General features: G+C 29.6%; 1 protein-coding gene across 1 annotated transcript; it reads right to left on the bottom strand.

The window, feature by feature from the left end:
• Window positions 1–21,627: 21,627 nt before the first annotated feature.
• Window positions 21,628–22,783, bottom strand: LOC105773979 (protein OXIDATIVE STRESS 3 LIKE 6). The gene is made up of 2 exons (XM_012596247.2): window positions 22,265–22,783; window positions 21,628–22,171 (listed from the first exon to the last, which is right to left on the bottom strand). The coding sequence occupies exons 1-2, from the start codon at window positions 22,549–22,551 to the stop codon at window positions 21,760–21,762; spliced, it is 699 nt and encodes a 232-aa protein (XP_012451701.1). The 5' UTR covers window positions 22,552–22,783; the 3' UTR covers window positions 21,628–21,759.
• Between the last annotated feature and the right edge of the window lie 780 nt (window positions 22,784–23,563).

Here is a 23,563-nt window from a genome sequence, read left to right as displayed (position 1 = left end):
TAAATACGACATCGGAAAAAGATATCAAAACTAAATGTGATATACTAGAAGTAAAATAACTTATGGACCAACCACAGGAGTTAGGTGAGATGGCAAGGGTTTCTCCTAACTTAACCAATGGTCAAAGGTTTGATCCTCGCCTTAGGTATGGAGTAGCTTTAAAACTCGTGGCCAGTATTTACCCCCTTAATGGGCTTATAGAATGCGGAGGATTAATTATTGAGCTCGTTCCAATAGATACATTAAGAAATAAAAGAAAAAACTTATGGACCAAGTTGGAAGACGAGAATTGTAATACTCACTTTTCGCCATTATTGAAAAAAATTGATTTCGGATCGAAATTTCTTAAACTAAGTTGTTTTGAAAAGATATTATTATTATTGTTACGAATATCTTATTAAGTGGATGTCCATCAAAATCAAAATTAAATTCTAATAGTCATTAGAATTAGATCTCTACTTCATTTATACTTCTTATGCCTATAAATAGAAACTTTGAAGAAGCATTGTAATCATCCCATTGATCAATAAAAACATTCTCTATTGCTTCTCATATTTTATTTGTTCTTTACTCTCTCTATCTCTTTTTTTATAACACGTTATCGATGCGATCTTGCTCAAAGTGATAAAACCTTTTATCGACGATAAAATTTATTCTCCATGATTTTCAAGATCTTAGATGACAAGATTTAAAGTTTTTACAGGAAGTTTCTTTTATTTAATGCTTCATATTTGATTGTTTTAGCTAATTCATGATCAATTATAATTATTTTGATTAACTTATATTATTTTTATGTTATTAAGGATGGTGCATGACTTGATATTGCTATCTATATGAAATTGTGAAATAATATCCATTCTCAAAGTTTGCTATTGATAAATTTTAATTGGATTCAAAGTTTACTATTGGAGTTTAAATTTGCTTACTTGTTGATAAAACCATCAAAGATTCGTTGAATAAGAAAGGTACATCAACTTAATTAGATCTCTATCTTTACACTTTTCTCAATAATAGCATCTTTAGATATTAAATTAATTTGATATATGGTTTAAATATTTGAGATGATTTTATTTTAAGTTTTGGTTTCATGGATTACTTATGGTTTCAAACATCTTATTTGTTCATGAAAATGAATATTTATTGATTTCTTTATGTTGCTATAGTAGATTTTATAATTAAATTATGTATTTGGCTAAAATATATTAGTATGTAAATTTGTGTTGATAAACCTATGAAATTTATGATTGTTCAGATTTGATTTAGTTCGAATATAAATTACGTTCCTTTAATGTCTATTATTATTTTAGTTATACAATTTGAAACTTTTCAATACTCATACATGCGTAGTTCTAAATCTTTTGAGGAATGTCGAAATTGATTTTTGGGTTGGTTCTAATATTGAATTTCAAGTTTAATTGTTGTCATTTTAATTCTTGAATTATTTTGGTTGAAAACATTTTCATAAACTTAAAATGATCATTACTATATTAATTTGACCGTTTGCATTTCTATGAATATGGTTTGTATTAATCATTTGTTGTTTGATAAGAAGAATTAAAACAACTTGTGTGGTTTGATTTTATAAATGCCTTATATTTTCTTACTATACAACCCTAGGAAACTTATTACTTTCGTAAAGTTGTTAAAGGTAGTTCATACACTTTATATTTGTTAATTATTTAGATAAATTATATGAGCAATTATAAATGGAAAAGTTTTAGTGAACATGAGATGTAAGATTTTGAACTAACTTTCATACATGTCTGCAATGGTTTATGAATTTTTTGTTGGCACTAGTATTATATCAAGTTTGATATTTTAAATGCCAGTTTTATTTGTACATTTGATTTGCAATAAAATCCATGCATGACTTGGTTATTTCTTTCTAGTTAATTGATGATGAAAAACTCTTGTGAAAAGGGCTTTAAAAGTATTTTGGATTGATCTAATGCCTTCTTAATGCCAAACAAAATAATGAATTATTTGTTCCACTGATTTTTCTCCATTCCTCAAAGTGAATGTAACAATACATAGCAATTATAAAATGGAACCTCTTGTCATTATTGACAAATAGATGAAAAGAATATGGATGATTCGAAAGATTGCTAATTGTTCATTCTTAGAACAAAATGACCAATAATTCATACTAATTAATCATTCCTTGAAGCGAATGATATCTATATAATCTTATTGGTAAGGAATATGATATATGCTTACACTATTGTTCGGATTTTTTTTGCACATTCCTTGAAGTGAATGTTTGCAATAAATATAACAAATTGTATAATCACTTTTGATTATTTATGTCAATTTGAACATTTGAAGATTTTGGCATATTCCTAAAGTGAATATTGCAAATAATTGTTTGCATCTAATATTTCTTTTATTGAGTTAATAACATTATGGACTTCACATTGATGTAGACATTTCAAGTAAATGTCACAATATTGCTTATATGTAGATACAAAATAAAAGAATGACGATAAAATTATAAATTGTCAAAATTTATATTGATATTATTAGTACAATTGAAAACATGTTAAAGTAAACCGAAGTTTCTTGATACAAATACATTTACTATTTGGCGTGACTAGTTAGACTATCACGAATTATATATGGTACAAAAATTAATTAAGAATGTATATAGACATTTATTAAAAAAATCAAAAAATTCTTTCATTTAAAGAATTCTTATGTGTTGTTTGTTCTCAATGATAATTGATTATTACAAACTCACTGGCTAAAGTTGAGATTTAATCTCTTGCATTTTTTAAATGAATATGGGCTCATTCATCCACAAAGTGGATGGTTTTGGTATTATATGATTTTGGTAGATGCATCTACAAAATAATCACATGCTTTATCAACTCGCAGCCTGTCATTTGCGAGATTGCTTGTTTAAATGATTAATTCCAAATTATGCAATTAAAATTATTCATCTTGCTAATATTGGTGAGTTTATATCCCAAGCTTTCAATAATTATTGTATGTCAATCGGGATAAAATTTGAACATCCTGTAGTTCATGTTCACACATAAAACGATTTAGCTGAATCATTTATCAAATGCCTACAACTAATAGCTAAACCATCACTAATGATAACAAAATTTATTATTCCAACATGAGATTGTATTGGTTTACATGTTGTACACGTCAAGCCAATAAATTATAAATACTCCCCATTATAATTGATTTTTTGTCAAGAGCCAAATATTTCCCATCTTACAATTTTTGGATTTGCGGTATATGTTCCAACTACTCCACTGCAACGCGCGAAGATGGATCATTATAAGAGATTGGAAATGTATATTTATATGAGTCTACTTATATTATTAAATATGTTTGAGCTATTAATTTGAGATTTAGTTATGACATGAGTTGTCAGTTTTCCCAACATTAAGGGGAGAGAATAAAAAGCTAGATTAATAAAGTACTTGAAATGAATTATCAATGTCTAAGATCCTCGTACAAAACAATGTGAACCAAAAGTTCAACAAATAATTCATTTTACAAACAGCTGTCAGATTCATTAAATCTCACATACCAGTTGAAAATGCTCCAATACGAATTGATGTCCTAATAGGGCAAACTGTTAGTGCTAAAGAAAGTAATCCACGCCTGAAGCGTGGAAGGCCAATCGGTTCCAAAGATAAAAATTCTCGTAAAAGAAAATGAGCAAACATTCAATATGGTCATATAGTGGAGGCGGGGGTTCCTAAAGAGACCCATGACATAACTAATTATAAAATTCAAGAAGAGATTCAGGTACCTAAAAGTGAAAATAAAAATGATGAAAATAAATAGATCTAAAAAATTTATGTCAATACGAGAAAAATATGAAACTGGAAAAAAATGTAGTTGCCAACAATAATTTTACTTATGATGTCATTGAAATAACAAAAGAAAATGAGGATTCTAAGCCTAAATCTATTAAGGAATGTAAAAATAGAAAATATTGGCCAAAATGAAAAGATGAAATTCAAGCAGAATTGAATTCACTTTTAAAACGTGAAGTTTTTGGGCTTGTAGTCCAAACACCTAAAAGTGTAAAGACGGTAGGATATAAATGGGTATTTGTGCAAAAACAAAATAAAAAAAATGAAGTCGTAAGATATAAAGCACGACTTGTAGCACAAGGATTTTTTGCAAAGACCTGACATTGATTATGAAGAGACATTCTCCTGTGGTGAATACAATTACATCTAGATATCTTATTAGTTTGACAGTAAGTGAAAAACTTGACATGCATCTAATGGATGTTGTTACAGCCTATTTGTATGGTACACTTGATAGTGAAATTTATATGAAAATCCCTGAAGGATTTAAAATCCTAGAAGGATATAGAGTTTCTCAGAAAAATTGCTCGATCAGATTAAAGAAAAGTTTATATGGATTAAAACAATCTGAACGTATGTGGTACAATCGTCTTAGTGAATACTTGTTAAAAGATTGTTACAAAAATTATCCAATTTGTCCATGTGTCTTTATCAAAAGGTTTGGATCAGATTTTGTGATAATTGTTGTTTATGTTGATGAGTTGAAATTCAGTAAATTGTTTAAATAAAGAATCTGAGATGAAAGATCTTGAAACAATAAAATTTTGTTTTGGCTTACATATTGAGCATTTAAAAGATAGAATTCATGTTCATCAATCAACTTATATGGAAAAGATATTAAAGAAATTTTACATGGATAAAGCACACCTATTGAGTACTCCGATGGTTGTATGACCGTTAGATGTGAATAAAGATCAATTTCGTCATTGCAAGAATGATGAAGAGTTTCTTGGTCCTGAAGTACCATATCTAAGTGCCATAGGGGCATTGATGTATCTTGCAAACAACACAAGACTTGATATAACTTTCAATGTAAACTTGTTAGCAAGATTTAGTTCTTCTCCAACACGTAGACATTAGAATGGAATTAAACATGTATTTAGATATCTCAGAGGGACTATTGATATGGGGTTATTTTATTCAAATGATTCAAAATCTCTATTAGTCAACTATGCTGATGCTGGATACTTATCGGATCCACATAAAGGTCGATCTTAAACAGGTAATTTTTTTACATGTGGGGGTCCTACCATATCATGGCGTTCAACAAAGCAAACATTAGTTGCCGCTTCTTCAAATCATACAGAAATAATTACAAAGCATGAGGCAAGTCGAGAGTGTGTTTGGCTAAGGTTATTGACCCAACATATCCAGAAGATATGTAATTTGCCTTTACAGGAAAAAATTTCAACTATCTTATACGAAGATAATACAGCATGTATAGCTCAATTGAAGGGTGGTTAATTCAAAGGTGACAGAACGAAACATATTTTACCAAAATTATTCTTCACCCATGATCTTGAGAAAAGAGGTGATATAAATGTTCAACAAATTCATTCTAGTGATAATTTAGCAAATATTTTTACTAAGGCATTGCCAACTTCAACATTTGAAATACTACTACACAAAATTAGACTACGTCAACTCAAAGATGTAATGTAATATTTCCATTAGAGGGAGTTTAAACACAAGTTGTACTCTTTTCCTTTAACCAAGGTTTTGTCCCATTGGGTTTTCCTGGTAAAAGTTTTTAACGAGGCAACTTGTAATAAAAGATTGTGTACTATTTTTCCTTTATTAGGTTTTTTATCCTATAGGGTTTTTCCTAATAAGGTTTTAATGAGACACATTATCTACCAATGGATATTCAAGGGGGAGTGTTATGAATATCTTATTAAGTGGATGTTCATCAAGATCAAGATAAGTTTTGATGTACTTTACATTCTAATAGTCATTAGAATTAGATCTCTACTTCATTTATACTTCTTATGCCTATAAATAGAAACTTTGAAGAAGCATTGTAATCACCCCATGATCAATAAAATACATTTTCTATTGCTTCCCATATTTTCTTTTTCTTTACTCTCTATCTCTCTTTATTTTATAACAATTATTATTTAGTCAAGAGGTCTAAAAGATGATTATGGAAATATAGATAAGAATTATTAAATGATTTAACTAAGAGTAGTAATTGATGCATAATGACTAAATCATACGCTAGCAAGATTTAGAGGATTGGATGAAGAATTAATCAAATGCCTTAAATAATAAAAAACTATTTTTGTAAGTTAATAGAGAAGCATCGCAAAAGCCATAGATTTCCACTCAATTTCTCATGCTTAAATCTCAACCATTGATGTTTTAATTAAAAAGGTTAATAATTGAATTAAATAAGCTAAGTGGGAAAGAGAAAGGGATGATTTTATATTCATTTTCTTTTTCAAACAGTGGAAATAAGGAATGAAAGAAAAGAAATTTTTTCTTCAAGCTCCTCCATGGCCGTGAGCTTCTATTCTCCATGTTTGTGAGCTTCTATTAAAGGGATAAGTGATTTCTTCCTTAAATTTTGATTAATTAATGACTTAAGGTGATGTCTAGGCATGTGCCCATACATGTGAAGGTTGAATATTGATAGGAAAATGCTTAATGGACATGGTAAAGTACTTAGAAAGTGTAGAAAGAGAGTAGAGAAAACTTGAACAATAGACATGTTTTTGGAAGCCTTGATGTTCCTGGATTATAGTTCTAAAGTCGAAATTACATTTGAACGGAATAATTTCGAGTTATACAAAATTATGACATTTAAGTTTCAAGTACCAAAGGCTAAGTATTCATGAAATCTTAATTAAGATTAGTCATTATATGGCTATCTAGTGACTTCATTTTCTAGTTATGTGCTTTGTACGTTTAAGTAGAAAAAGAGTTAAAACAAAAAGCTCCAAACACTATGGATAAAGGTAAGATTGGAGAGTGATGAATATTGGAAGAGCTTTCACTTATCTTAGTCATTTGAATAGATAAGTTTAATTGGAACTTACTACACCTACTTGTTTTTGTGTTTAAAGTAATATGTCAATAGATATAAAATGGCTCAACGACATGTAAGATATAAAACTTAATGAAATTGGTATGTATGCTTATTGAATAGTTAAAGACCATGTTTAATGAATATTGATGCAACATGCTTGTGAATGCTTAAATTATGGAAATGTTAATTAAATATCCTACAATGGTAAAATGTTAAATTGATGCAGTGGTGTTTACATTGAACATTTTGCGTCACTATTTGTATGGTGAGAAATGTCATGTCTTTACGGACCATAAAAGTTTGAAATATTTGATGACCCAAAAAGAGTTGAATTTGTGTCACTGAAGATGGATTGAATTACTAAAAGATTATGATCTGATAATAGATTATCATCTGGGTAAAGCAAACGTTGCTGCTGATGCTTTGAACCAGAAATCCATTTTCGCTCTTCAATCAATGAATGCTCAACTTAGTTTAGAATGTGATGGGTCCATTTTAGCTAAGTTGTGGGTTAAGCCTTTATTTTTGCATAGGATTTGGAACTACAAACTAAAGCTCCAAACTTGTTGGCTAAGCGAGAAATGTATGAAAATGGTTAGCAAGCTTATTTCAGTATTGGAGCTGATGGTAGTTTGTATTTTTGTAATAGGTTGGGTGTACCGGAAGATCCGTAGTTGAAATAGGATATCTTAAATGAAACTTATAAAAGTTCTTATTCACCCGAGCAGCATGAAAACGTATTGCGATTTGAAACAAAGATATTGGTGGCGAAAAATGAAATACGAAATTTTCGAGTTTGTGTTGAGATGTCTTGTGTGTCAATAGGTAAAAGTCGAACATCAAGTTATATCCAGTTTGTTACAACCGGTCATGATTCCCGAGTGAAAATGGTAACATGTTATTATGGATTTTTTATTAGGATTACTATTAACGCCAAGAAAGAAAGATGCGATTTGGGTTATCATTGACCGGTTAACGAAGCCTGTGCATTTTATACACGTACGAATGGATTACTCACTTGAAAAGTTAGTTGAACTATGTCTCTAAAATTGTCAGCTTGCATGGCGTTACATTGTCGATTATTTCAGACCGCGGCCCGAGATTTACCTCCAGATTTTGGAGTAAGCTACACAAGGCCTTGGGCACCAAATTAAAGTTTAGTACAGCTTTTGGTTCTCAGCGGAATGTGTAAGGATACACAGTCATTATCAAGTAATATGTAAGTATTAAGATTTATCATCTCCACAAGGACTGTATATGCTAATTAATATTTGTAAAATTAACTAATCACAAAATTGGTGAAAATTAATCAAATAGTGTGATGTGGCAATTAATCTAATCAACTAAAATTTAAATATGCAAAGAAAATTTAAAAATAAATAAAAATAGTAACTCACAAGTTTTAACAACACTAATATGAGTAAGCTAGAACAATTACGACATTTGACTCAATTAATTCATCATCATGTTAACAATACTCTAGAAAATATTCCATGACAACTTGATCATTCATTAACTTGAAATCTAATATAAGTTCTTTCGAAGTCTTATACTTAGAAAAACATGTATATTTCTATACCTATATTTAACTAATAATTATTAGGATTTATGTGAAGTAACGAGGATGGATTAGGTTTGAAACAATTTAACCACATAAACCTAACGTTATGCAAGGTAGAAGAGCTCGCTAGAGTTATTACGAACCTTTAATTTAATCGGGTTACGACTTAAATTAAGCATGCATCTTCCAATTATTGTGTCTATTAATCGTCATCTAGTTAGTACTGAGCAACTAATTCTAATGCATTCAAACACATTTTAATGCATGAAATACGTAAGTGATTTTAATTGAAAGTATGAATAACTGAGGCACAAAAATATTATGAATATGAATCGAATAAATTTTATCAAATTTATGTGATCATTCCAGCTAAAACACAATTAATTTTATAATTTTCAACGGAAAAACATCAAAGGAATTTGCAAGCATTTTGAATAAACAAGAAAAAAATAAATATTAAAGAAGACTACTTCTCAATGCTTTTAGTGGTTTCCCGAGAACCGGTCGTGATGGCTTCCTCCAATATTTGTGGTTTCTCTTTTTCCAATTGCTCCTCAAAGTTGCTGACCAAGAGAGGTTTTTCCTCACTTGAAAATCGCTTAGCCTTTGAACTAAAGAAATAACAAAGGAAAACTAGAGAACTCAAGCTTTATGCATGGAAGAGAAAGAGAGAATAAGAAAATGTTGAGATGTGAATGGATGATTTGAGAAGTGATAGGATGGGGTTATTTATACTAGAGGGAGGCTTAAAATTTGCTAAAAATGGCAGCAACCCCCCTCATTTTTCTCTCTTCCATGGCCGGCCTTGAGAACTGGAGATGGGTGGTTTTTTTGTTAAGTTATTTTTAGCTATATGCTTAAAAATATAAAGAGTGAAAAATGGAGGGGTGAGACTAAGATTTAACAAAGTTGTAGGCTATTTTGTAAATAGAAAAAATCAGATAATTTCAGCTGAGGTGGGCGGCTATAGGTGTGGTTTGGGCCTGCTATAATTTGATTGCAAATTGGGCCTTCATAATGCACACTTACGTCCCTTTTACGTGGAAATTTCTTCGGGCCTTTTTAGCTTCAAGCATTCTTGTGAATTAATTAGCTGAGAGTCTAAATAATATTTTTAATAATTATTTGGGATGTCCCTATGCTGATTAATTACTCGATTTCTTTACTTGATGTAATGTAGGACCTCAATGGGTGAGTTGTAGGGCTGAAAATTTTTCTGCTACACAAACTAGTCCAAAATTGCAAAAATAATATAAATTAAGCAAACTTAACATGGAACTGAGTAAAAATATATATTTTTTATATTTTATCCAATTTAAAAAATAATGAATAAAATTCATTAATTTTGCTATCGATTATTCAAAATTGCAAGAATTATGAGTTTGAAAGTACTATAGATAACTATAATTTTATACTTATCACACTCCAAAACTTAATTCATTGCTTTTCCCAAGTAATAACTCATGCAAATTCACCAAATTTACAATCACAAACTTGTAACACTATCTCTAATCAAATTCAATTTCTACATAATCATGTTTTAATAAACATATGCCCACAAACTCTTTTTCGTAACAAGTCACTCAATGCAAGTATTATTTCAACATCTAACACCAAGAAAGTAGAAAGATATTAACCTAGATTATGATCTTATATGTCCCTCATAGTCACATGTTAATCTTCACCATTCAATTTATTATTCCTTATTCTAATTAAGCAAAACAAACCCAAGGTTTAATAGTGGTTTCCATATGCTGAACTTAGTAATTTCTCTCCACTAATGTAGTCGGCATAATTATTAGGATCAATAGGTCTTTAGAATTGACTTAGTAACTTTCTTAAGGTTAAATCATAGGAGATATAAGAATCTAATATGATATAGGCACACTTTCTTTGGATCGTTTGAGCCTTTCAAACCAACCTTATTAATTTAACCCTTGAAACTTAATTTTTGAGCTTAATGGTCTGTTTATTGCAAAGTACGTACATTATAAGCTGCATTATCATCTTTTTTATTTTATCTTATTCTTTTGCACCTGTCTTAGCTAAATTTGTCTTGGTGATCAAAGTTTGAGGAAAAATATGAAAAGATGTACATGTTCTTCCCATGTTTAAAAAAAAATGAACGAAAGAATAAAAAGCAAAGAAAAGATTGTTCAAATTCTCAAAAATAAAGAGCAAAATTTTCTCAAAGTTTGAAAAAATAATAAAAGTTGAAGGTTGGGGGTGTTTCAAAAACCCAATTGTATGAAGGTTGTGAAACAGAAAGATTCAAGACAAATTAGGGTTAAGATTGAACGTCAAAATTCACTTCTCTTTATCCTTAACTTTAGCCTAGCTCCATTACAACCTAATAAAAGACCTATTGATTGGATGATTATACCGACTACATTAGTGGAGAGGAATTACTAAGCTCAACTTGAAGACCACTAATTAAACCTTGAGATTGCTATGTTTAGTTGATAAGGAAAGCACGTTGATTAGTGAATGTTATGTATGACTTTGAAAATGCATGCAAAATATGATTCATGTTAATATTATGATGTGCTCAGTATAAAGTTTGGAAATAATATTAGCATTTGAGCTACTTATCAACAAAAGTATTTTTCAGCATGATTTTGTTGATGTATGATTATGTGCGAAGATTGATGCTACTTTATCATTTTGAAAAATTGCCTTGGCAAAATTTGTGTTGTGCATGAACATTACTCGGGACGAGCAATGGTTTAAGTTTGGGGGTGTGTAAACTCGAAATTATATATGGTTTTACTATATATTTTTACCATCTTTTTACTGAATAAATATGTTTATCTTAAGTAATTGTTATTAAAATAAGTGAATTTTATTTAATTAGTAATATTGGGCATGAATTTATAAAGTATGTGAAATTGTGTTTAATTACATGGTTTTTGTACATATTTTATATTATTTCATGCTAATTTATTAATATGTGATTTTTCACTATGTAGGAGGACCATTGAATATGTGATTTTCACTATGCAGGAGGACTATTGAATATGTGATTAATGTGAATGAAACATGGACATGCACAAATTAATTCATGTGGATGGCAAAACCATGCAAATTGGGTCATAAGGTTCATAATTTGACCCAGTAAAAGATGGACATATCTACTAAATTATTGGACTAAGAAACCATCCAACAAGGGGGAATTAAAGCCCAGTTTCGGAACAAGTAGATGGTTGCCCAAAAGCAAGCTTTGGGGTATTTAATTGAAGGTCCTTACAGTTGGAGAATAATCAGAAATCAACCCAACAACTTTGATGTTGAAACCGTCCACCTTATGACTATTAATAACCTTGGTTTGAATTCAGAATGAGGAGACTAAGTCATCTCCTTTTCCTTGAAATGTGGTCGGCCGTGTGTGATAGAAAAAGACGGAATTCAAATTCTATTTTTAGCAAACTCTACCCCTTACCTTCCCCTATAAATACCATGCACCTATCACTTCCCAAATCATCATTCATCCCTCATAACTCATTTCTCTTCTCTCATTAGCGTTTTCTCTACATTTCATTTTCCTTTTCATTTCCCTTGCATAGCCACCCATTTCCCTTTCCATTCTTCAGCCACAAAAGCTTCAAAAGCATTCTTTGACCGACCATCTTAGGAACTTCTTAGCAAAAGAAGCATCAAGCAGAACGGAGGAGAGCATCAGTTAGAATATATTCGAAAGGCTACTGAACTAAATAGAGTTTACTCTTTCCTCTTGTTATTTATTTTAATTATGTTTGCTTTGAGTTTATTGTTTTTGACATCAATGATGATATTTTAAATCTTATTTGCTAGGATGATTATGTTAATTCAATAAAATTTATTTTATTCATGTTTAATGTGTTTAGGCCTTAGTCGGTCATGTTTTCAATTAATATCAAGATGCATTTTATTCATATGTGATTGTGTGCACTCAGATTAGCTGAGCGATCCTAACCGGACGACGGCTAGTAGACACATAATTGAAAATTGTAATGCTCAATTTAGATACTTAAATCTGACTAAGTTGAGGTTCATAATATCTTTAGTTAGCTCTATTATCTTGAATAGTTTTTAGGTTTATGTAATTAAACTATTGCAAACCCTATAAAATTTCATAAATTCTAAGAAACCCTTAGTTAATATGATTAGTAAAATGCATATTTAACTAAGTAAAAGACTCAAATGACTTAATTTGGTTTTAAACTCATGAAAGATCGAGTTGCCATGGAAGTATTTCTAAACATTGTTAAGCATGATAAAGTAAATTGAATTGATTAATATAATTATCCTATCTCATTTAATGTTGGTTTTTTTGTTACTAAAGTCATTCATTCATACATTTAGGTAAATTGCATCTAGATTAAAATTGCATAGGGATAACTCTTTGCATTTAGTTAATTTAATCTTCACTATCCAAAAATTATTGAGTTTTTTATATAAAATTGTGAATTTATAATTTTACAAATAATCGATTAACATACACAGTCCCTGTGGAGATGATAACTCATTTTTACTTACTTATTACTTGAACGACTGTGTACACTTGCACAAACCATGTTACAGATGCCCATACAATCATAGTAAGTTACACGACCTGGCGACATAGTCGTGTGACCCTAACTTCAAATCGTGTATGGTCATAGAACACGAACGTGTGGAGTAGCCACAAGGCCATGTTTAAGGCCACACGGGTTGGCCTCTGCCACACGGCCGTGTGACCCTTGTTTACACTTTTTCATCAAAACTTCATAAAAGTTACAATTTAATCCAGAACTAATCCCGGTTTGTTTTAAATGTTTTGTAAGCTCAATTTAGGTCCTGATTTGATTGAAAAGCATAGAAATGATTAATGATGATTTATATTTGATTATGTTTGATATGAAATATGTTTTAGATTAAGGTTTTATAGCTATAATACCTTATAGTTCAGAACAGTGACTAAACCGGGTATAGGATGTTACTCTCCTCGTATAGACTACGGTTTCAACGGAGCTTTATACTGGGAGTGAATCTTTCATTACTCTTCCAAGACCTCCCTCTAACATACAGAGTTTCTTTGAACACTTTCTTGTGGTTCTTAATAGTGGTTCCTTATTTACGATCCTCGGATAAATCCTTTTTCATTTGCCTATATACAAGGTATTACTATTATGTCATGCTCATATCTAGTTCTTGTTGGGTTACCACCATATGCCCTACTAGTTTCCATGTTTACCGTTCTGGCAAACTTTCCCTTTTCAATTACTTTTTCCTTTTTCAGCAGATTCTTCAAACCCGTTGGCTAGCTATCGCTTGTCAACAGATGCATTTTTCCTCTAACCCTTTTTCCTCATTTGCTTGATTTTCCATGATTACCATATTGGCAGGTTGCCCCATTTTTACTATCCTTGTGGACTATCCCATGTTTACTGTCCTCACGGACTACCCCGTTTTTACTATCACAGTGGACAATATCATATTTACTGTCCCAGCGGACTATAATGTTTTTCCTATCCTGGTGGACTATCTAATGTTTATTGTCTTGGTGGGCTTCATATTCTGCCATAACTGAGCTATAGTCTTATACATCATGCCCCATGTTAATGTCCATGCAAACTCTCTATGTTGCTATAGTCGAGTTATAATCTTACACATCATACCTCATTATAGCTCATCCATTCCGCCTCACTTCTAACATTGATGCTTGAACATCATAGTGTCCCCTCCACAAGGCCTAGAGCTTCGCACATTACGGTTTGCACCCAGTAATTTTGGATTACGGTAAATAGAAACTCCATTTCTCAAACCATCTGCCCAGTCATCCACATTACCAAATTCTAACTTCATCTAATCCATCAATTATTTTCCCTCCATACTCCACCTTTATAAACCTGCAATACACATATTTCGTAAATATATTATCATGGAGTACGCTATTTTTTTAGCATGGAATCATAATTAGTTTATGCATATTGGAATACATTTGTGGATACTCATATACTTACACAATCTTATACATGTAAAAGAATTCTCAATCAGCAGAAATCATACAACATTACAAAACTCTCTCTGAACTCAACACAAATTCATGTCAGTCATACAGCATCCCAGGAATGGAGTATAGAAACTCAACTGATGCTTCTTTGCCTCCTAAGCTTAGCTTTTCCAAATGTTAGAGCTTCCATTCTCTTGGTAGCTAAGCATTACAACTAAAGTCATAAGTTAAACTTAGCATTCCAACTGAAAAACTCTGTTTCCAGAAACATGCAAAACCCCTTCAAAGGTTTTGAACATTCTTAACTCTATTTTCTCAAATTTACGAATACCGAACAACTTAGAAGCTTACCAGTCCCCTTGCTTATCTATCCTCTTGACTCAATCTTCACGAATATTGCTCCATGGAGAGCTCTCTTATCTTCTTCTTCTTCTTCTTAGTAACTGAAGAAAATGACAGAGAGAACCAAACAAGGTTGAAAAGAATTCGCCCTAAGAATTCATTTCCCTACTATTTATAGTCAATCACGTCCAGTGATCAACTCTATAAAAACCGTCCATTAGTAATAATTTTATCTCCCACTAAGGAGCCAACTGGTCTTAATCCAACCGAACTAGAATTGGAACTCAACTATGTCCAAATCAGCCACTAGATTTTTCTTCATTTTTCAATAGAAGTATCCAACTTACGACTTCTTTCAATTTAACCCCCAATTATTCCTAAATTTCAAACTTAAAGAAAACCAGGTGTGACAAATGTAGTGTTTGGGAGGTGAGAAAATCAAAATGGTTTGGTTGTTTGAAGAGAGAGATTTATAATTTTGTATTTGGAAAAAATTCAAATGAGAAAATGAATGAGGGAAGAAACGTGAATGGGTTTTATAGTTGCATGAGAAATAATTAATTTTTAAAACTTGGATTAATTGCTTTTGGCAACTCTCAAGTTTGACCCTTTTACAAATTAGTCATCTTTTAATTAAAATTTTTTTTCTTACTTATTTTGAAATCCAAATTCATTTTTAAAAACCGTTTTCAAATAAATTATTTCCGAAATCTTAATTCTAAATTCTAAATTCCTAAACCTAATATTAGGCCCTCAATTTTTGAAATTAATTCTGGGATCCAAATTGAATACCCGGTCCACTAACCAAAATCTATTAGACCAAATTTTAGGATGTGATATGTTTTAAGTATGCTTTTTGTTTACAAAGTCATGAGGTGTTTCGGTAGTTATCTTCAATGTTTTAAACTTGATTTTTTTGAATCCTGTAAGTTTAAACTTTAGCATTACACTCTTAGGTATAAAAAAAAAAAAAAAGAAATTTCAAGACAATTTTAGCTTCATACATAAAAATATCAGTATCTAGACCTTATGGTATCACAATAAGTTAAATAGAATGTCAAGATAAACAATACTAGGGAGAAGTATCGGTACTTCTCCCTACTCGTACTGATACCATAGTGCAAGACATTGATCCCTACACTATTTGAAGCCATTTTGGCCTTTTGGGTCCCAATTTGAGTTTTGAACATCTCTAATTCACTTTAAACTATTTTTAAATGATTTTAAATTATTTTTAAAGTTATTCAAACATTCAAAACTTGATTATTGACTTTATAAAAGTGTAATTAAATTACAACTCTCTAATGATTTTAAGAATTTTAGCTCGTATGTGTTCTAGTAGCATCTTTCGTCCATACTAGCCATTAGGGTAGGCGAGGGGTATTACAATTATCAATACTAAAAATTCTATCACATGCGTGTGTGTGTGAAAACTACGTACTTAGAATATAAAGGTGTGTTTTAAAATAATATAGAATAAATAATGAAACATGTTATTTGAAACTAATTAATAATAACACATGAAATATGTAAGATATAAACTGAAAGAATATATAGATTAAATTGTGAATAAAATGAAATTTAAACACATGAACACATCATATTAAGAATACTAAATATATTACAATTGTTTATCATGGTATTGTCATGATGTAAATATTAGTATATATGTGAATATTATATTAAAATAAAGCTTTGGTTTAATGTTAAAGTTAATGTTTTATTGATGTAAATAACACACGTTCAAATCGCACATTTTTATTGGGTTTTTAAAATAAAATGATTAAAATACCCTCAAATAATATAACTTATTTTAATTATGGAAGGGCATTCTCATAATTTCTCTAATCAAAGTGATGTTCGGTTGACTTGTGACACTAACTCGGTCAATGGATTAAACAATGTATAGATGTAAATCTTACATTGAAATAAAGTTTTAGTTCGGTTGTAAAATTAATATTTTATTGATGTAAATAACATAGTTTCAAATCCAATCATATGAAAAAAATTATTATTATTTAAATAAAAGACTAAAATACCCTCTAATAATATAACTTATTTTAATTACATAAGTACACAAATTAATGCTTTATTGATATAAATAACACATATTATAGTCCCACCAAATGCAATTTTTATTGGTTTTTTAAAAAAATTGACGAAGGTAATGTAAATATTATATTAAAATAAAATTTTGATTTAGTGGTAAATTTAATATTTTATTGATTAAAATAACATGGGTTTAGATCCCACCAAATGTAAACTTTTATTGTGTTTTTTAAATAAAAAGATTAAAATAGCCTCAAATAATATAACTTATTTTAATAAAAGAAGAACATTTCGTAATATTCCTAACCAATTTGATGCCTGGTTGACTTGCAACACCAACTAAGTCAAGAGATTAAATAATGCAAGTATAGATATACAATTGATGAAGGTAAAAAGTACACAATATATAATTAAAATGTAAATATTATATTAAAATAAAACTTTAGTTTAGTGATAAAATTAATTTTTAATTGATGTAAATAACCACTCAAATCCAATCCTATGCAATTTTCTATTGAGTTTTAAAAGAAAATAAAAAGATTAGAATAATATAATTTATTTTAATTAAGAAAGGATATATTTTTTAATTTTCATAATTAAATTGATGTTTAATTGACTCTTAAAATCAACTCAATCAAGAGTTTAAATAATAGTTTATTCCTTTACTAATTTAAAAAATGAAAGAAAATTGGTGTATATATATATATCGTTTCCAAGTTCTTGGCTCTCGTATATACTATAACCATTTGTTGGACCCATTTTGGATGAGGTGAAGATTGGGAGTGATATGCTCATTTCACCATGTTTTAGGGGTCTGCAATTTGAGTTTAGCACGAATGGGTTCAATTTTGAAGATTGTTCGGTGTGTTTGGCTCACCTTCCAAAATGTTTTCTTGCCCAAGTTTTGCTTGATCAAAAAACACGAGAAGAAAGGAATTTTAGTTTTTTTTTTTTAACTTCTCAAATTTTATATATTTTTATTTATTAATTTTTTTAACTATTTTTTAAAATTTTTGATGTCATTGTAATGGATAAAAGTACCATGGAGGTCCTTGTATTAAGAGACAGATTGTATTTTGCTCCCCTTGCTTAAAAATGGAAAAATTAGTCTCTATACATTAGACCAAAAAGCAAATTAGTCATTTCTGTTAAAAATTTCATCTATTTGTTCTATTAAAAACTGGTGTGGCTAACGGAATAACCAAACAGTGACACATGGCATACCATGTGTACCTTATGCTAACATACGGGGACTATTTTTAATAGCAAAATTGGATATAATTTTTAACAAAAGTATCAATTTGCTATTTAACTTAATGTATATGGACTAATTTATTCACTTTTTTAGTAGAGGGAGCAAAATATAATTTGACTCCTAAAATAGGGGCCTTCATAATACTTTTACCCATTGTAATGCTACCAATGCCACGTGTTGTGATCTTATACCGCCATTTGTACCAGACATAATCATGTTAAAAGAAGTACCAAAATGATAAAAGAGAATAAAAAATTTGAGCATAAAGTTGAGACAAAATAAAAACCCTAAATATTTTAAAACTTTGAACTGACCCGATTCAAATTGATACTACTAAAACCAATTTGATCGATTAATTTCCACTATATAAAATAAAAATTATTAGTTTTCATATTAAATTAGATTATGTGACACCCATTTATAAGTGAAGAAAAATTATATAAAATCAACACCTAACATAAAAATTAAATCCACATCCAAAATAAGTTACATCTTCCAACTTTATCGCTCATTCATTTTGAGGTTTTTTTTTTTAATGTTGCGGTGTAAGATATTTGATTTCAATGAAGTATAAAATTATTGAAAGACGTCAATATTGTTATAATAAAATTTGTAAATTTGTGTTGAATTAAGTTAGTATATATACTAAAATTAATCTTGAAAGACTGAAATTAAACAATTAAGAAGTAGTAACTAGGAATGACAATTCGGATTATGGATTTAAATAATACTCAGATTTAGATTTTAAATTACTATCTACCGTGAACTTAGAAGCGAATGTGAATAGATATTATGTATGTCCATTATCTCAATTCGTATTGCTTATTTGAATAACGACGAATCTTTGATAAATTTAATTTCATATATAAAAAAATTTAGTTGATTCAAGTTTGAATTTTTCTAAATTTAGATACTTGAAAAATGATTGAATTTTTGGATTTAGATATTTAACGGACAATAATATTTAATTTAGATTAAGATCATAATATTCAAATAATTTACGAATAAAAAAAAACAGATTTACGAATTTAGCTTCATATAATTTAAAAAAATAAAAAATATCGGACGGCTGTAATTCTTAAATCCAACATCAAAGACCCAAAAAGCATGAAGAATTAGGATGTTAATTTATGAATGGGAAATGAAATAGTAAATAGAAGTCGTGCAAGCAATATGCATGCACCAATGTGATGGCATTGAGAGGCAAATGGTTTTTTGTTTGAGCCAAAGGTTTTGTCATTTTAGAACATTTGTGAGTGCCCAAAACCCAAAAGGCATGTCTGAGCATGGCCATCCCCATCAGCATCTTGCACTAACACACATCCATGTTTTACACTCATTCTCTAACCCAGACTAATTGTTATTTTGCCTTTAGGGAAAGCAAACAAAACCATCGTTTTTTGTTTTGTACTAAACATGCACGTTATTACATGTATGTCTATTTTTATTGTCCAAAAGCAGATCCATTTTCTTTCTTCATTCAGCATGGAATGGGAGATGGAGGCCACGTGCTTTTTTTCAATTATATTATTATTAGGGTTCCAAAATTCAAATATCACAATCACAAAGTGGGTGCATCCCATCTTATCCTATCTTATCTACCTAAATACAACCCCACTTCATGTTTCCCCTTACAAAAATAAAACCATTCGCTCCCTCCAGCAATTTTGCTATTATTTAAATAAGGTTTCACCAGCTGGAAAAGGAATTTTTTGAAATTGTGTTCAACGTCATCTATATTTTTTTTCTAATAGGAGAATGGTAAATTATATTTTTCCTCCTGACTTTTAACATTTTTAATTAGATTTAAATTTTTTTAGGAGAAAAAAACTAAAAATCAAGAGGAAAAATCTGATTTGTCATTCTCCTATTGAAAAGGGATATGGATGACATGGAATCACAATTTCATACCATCTTTTCTCTTGGTAGGTCTCACTGAATTAAATGTAATTGGAGCACCTTAATTACACTTTCTAATTATTTAAATGCTAAAAATTTCCAAAGTTATGACCAAAAAGTTTTTTATAAAAAATAATTTACATGTTATAAAAGTATTATGATATATTTATTTATAAAAGTTATAGTCAAGACTTATTTATTTGTTCATGTTATATATTATAAAATAATATTTCATGTTAATAAAAATATTATAACTTTTTTATCATAACTTATTTATAAAAATAACTTTCTAAAGTTATGACAAAAAATATATTATTTATAAAAATATTATGAAAGTTTTGGATAATTTATAAAACTTTTTAACAAAGGTTATGTATTTTAAATTTTATATTATTTTTACTTAATTTATGAATTTTAAAATTGATAACACCTAGCATAAATCTTTCTTCAAATTAAATTTAAATAAATTTTTAATTAAAGCTACAAACTATTTGGATTGTAAACCCAAATATTATAAGGTCGATGTTAATTATGCAAATAGAAAGGATTTTCTTGCACCATATCGTGAAATATGATACCATTTAAGAGAATGGTACTAAACACAAACACCATATACAACTCGTGAAGTTTTCAATTTGAGATATTCAATGTTTCAAAATGTGGTTGAGAAGACATTTTTGTTCTGAAAAAATATTTCACATGTTAACATCACCACCTTAGTATGTTATAAAGAAATAAGGTTGAATCGTACTAAAATGTTGCATATTTCATAACTTCAATTATACGTGGAATTGAGAGGATCTATACGAGATGTTGATGATCTTAATGATGCAGATTTCAATTTAGATGATGATGAATTCGGTCAATGAGCAGCAAATGATTATAAAGAGCATATGTTAATTATTAAAGAGGGAATAAGCTAACAAATATGGAGTAGAACAATTAGATAAAATTTTATATGATGCTTATTTTTATTAGTAATCATATTATCAATTATTTTTTAAAACTAACATTATATATATGATGATGTTATTTTATTTTTTATTTGCTTAGAAATTATTTTTATCATACTAATATTTTTTATAGTAATTAATAATTATATTTTCATTTAATTAATATATATTATCCAGAAAAACCCTAAGAGATTTTTATCATTTGACTCTTATGATTACGGGATATCAAAATCTAAAATAAAAATAAAAACTTTAATTACTTTTAAAAAGATAATTAAAATAATAATTGAATATTAAAAAGAAAGAAGCTTTCCGGCATCTTTCTTCCACCTAACCCGTCATCATTGGTAGTTGGCACGCATCTCTGAAAACACATTAACATCATTCATCCAACTTAATATATGATTTGATATTTATTTTAAAAAGTAATAATTTAAAGTTTTAATAAAAATTAATTGTTAATACCATAAATATCATAAAAGCATAATGCAAAATAAAAAATAAAAAAAAAAGGTGAGTGATGTTTGGAAAATTAAAATTCCTTCACTATATTCAACCAATACTATTCCTAGATAAAATAGATGATGGTGATGATAAAGCAAAGACATTGGTCTATTAACACTGAAATATCAACGCCGGCCCCCCCATTCATTCATCACCATAACATGACAAAACAAAAATCATCCATATAACTACAAACTAATTGTCTATCCCCCAAAAAACAAAAATAAAATCAGTGAAAAGATTTTATTTATATAAAAAAAGTTCTAAAAGTTTTACGTATATACTTTGATGGTAAAATTTTTTGGCGAGTAATCTAAATCCTAATGCATTTTTCATGGTGAAAAAGAAAACAAAAACTGGGTTATTGATGATCTACTTGTACGTGCAGATCCGTAAGAGAAAGACAACTTTGAGACTTGAAACTAGCCCTCAGATTGCTTTGCTGCAACTTAGGTTTCGTTGATGTTATTTTTTCGTACTCCGACGAGGAGGAGGACAATGAAGGCGGCGATGATGATGGTGTTTGTTTATTGTGGCTGTTGTTGTCTGTATCTTCATCGTCTTCAACCAAAGCAAGAAGAGGCATGGAATTGGGGTTTTGCCATGAATAGAAAGATGATTTCCTGGACCTCGTTGACCATTTATTTGCAAGCAATAATCTCCTCCTCTTGTTGAAGGGGCTCTCCACTTTTTGCAGCTCTTTCACTGAGTTTATGTCAGATAGATTTGCGAATGATTTTGATTTTCCCACGTAGTGATTCGATAATCCTCTCCTAAAACCAAAAGAATAATAATAATAAAAAAGATCAGATGAAAATCAGACCAGAGAAAATTACAAAAAAACGAAGAAAAAAATCGATACTAACTTGATGGGAAGAGAGTCCTCTAAGGAGTCGAAAGACAAGCCTTTACTTTCCCCGGATGAAACGACGCCGTCGTCTTCTTCTTCAACGTCGCTGTCTCCGGGGGAGCCGATCGAGGAGGAACTATCAGAGGATAGATCCGGAGACCTGGGATCCGAGCCGGGACAAGCTTCATCGTCCTTGATAAACAAGCAAGGAGAGGGAATCGTATCCTTAGAGCGGTCTCTAGTGTAGGCCGCGGCCGATGCGGCAACGTCGATGGCGAAGGTAGGTCCCATCAGCACTTCCATCTATAGAGGTTTAAAGAAGGGAAAGATAAAAACAAGGAGTGAAGGGGTGGCGTAGATTAAGGATTTATAAGCACAGAAATATGGATAACAAAGGGAAGATTTGGGACCAGACCAACAACAATAGGGCTAAGCTAATCCATGTCTACTTCATTTAATCCTTAAAAATATAAAGAAATAGAGAGAGAAGGAAAATGGGCAGAGCAGATAAGAAGATGACTTTTAATATACTCCCCTATTTTCATTATCATCACCTCTATCCATTATTTATATTTATAAAAATAATTAAATTTCAAATCTGTATTTTATCTAAACCATCAAAATAATTTAAACCCTATACAACCTTAATTTAAAACAAGTGACAAAAAAGATGTCAAAATGATCTGATTTTATAATAACATTAAAAAAATCGAATATCTCAAACCCAAAACAAACTAACACGAAAATAAGTTGACTTGAAAAAACTCAAAATTTCAAATCGAAATTCATTCAATCCAATTTACCTAGATGTAAAATTAACTTGATAAATTTTTTTTGAAATATTTAGTGTTTACAAATTGAGTACATGTATATGAACATGATGAAACCGGGAAGTATGCATCAAAATTATTGATGATAAAATTCAAATTAAACCAGAGCCCCTCAATAATTAACACGAATTATTAAATCATTATAAAGAGTATTACTTTTAAAAATACTTATGAAATTATTTATTTTGAATATAAAAGAATTTTAATAAAATTGAATGGAAGCATTTATTAAAATCATACGTAAAGGAATTGAATTTAATACAATATCCGATGGGACAAAAACAGGTGGCAACCACAATTATGAGAAATATCCCAAAACACGTTTTTATCTAATTTCTTATTTACAATTTTAACACGCATCTATTCCTACTCTTAGAAATATATTTTTTAAAACCTATCATTTTATTATATATATTTTTAATATAGCTACAAGTATTTTAACCATTAAACTTGTATTTTTTGTCAAATCACTTGGAACTTTACGA

This window comes from Gossypium raimondii, chromosome 6 (genome assembly GCF_025698545.1).
Source record: "Gossypium raimondii isolate GPD5lz chromosome 6, ASM2569854v1, whole genome shotgun sequence".
NCBI classification, from domain to species: domain Eukaryota; kingdom Viridiplantae; phylum Streptophyta; class Magnoliopsida; order Malvales; family Malvaceae; genus Gossypium; species Gossypium raimondii.
Note: the sequence above shows the minus strand (reverse complement) of the source record. Positions and strands in the feature narration are given on the sequence as shown.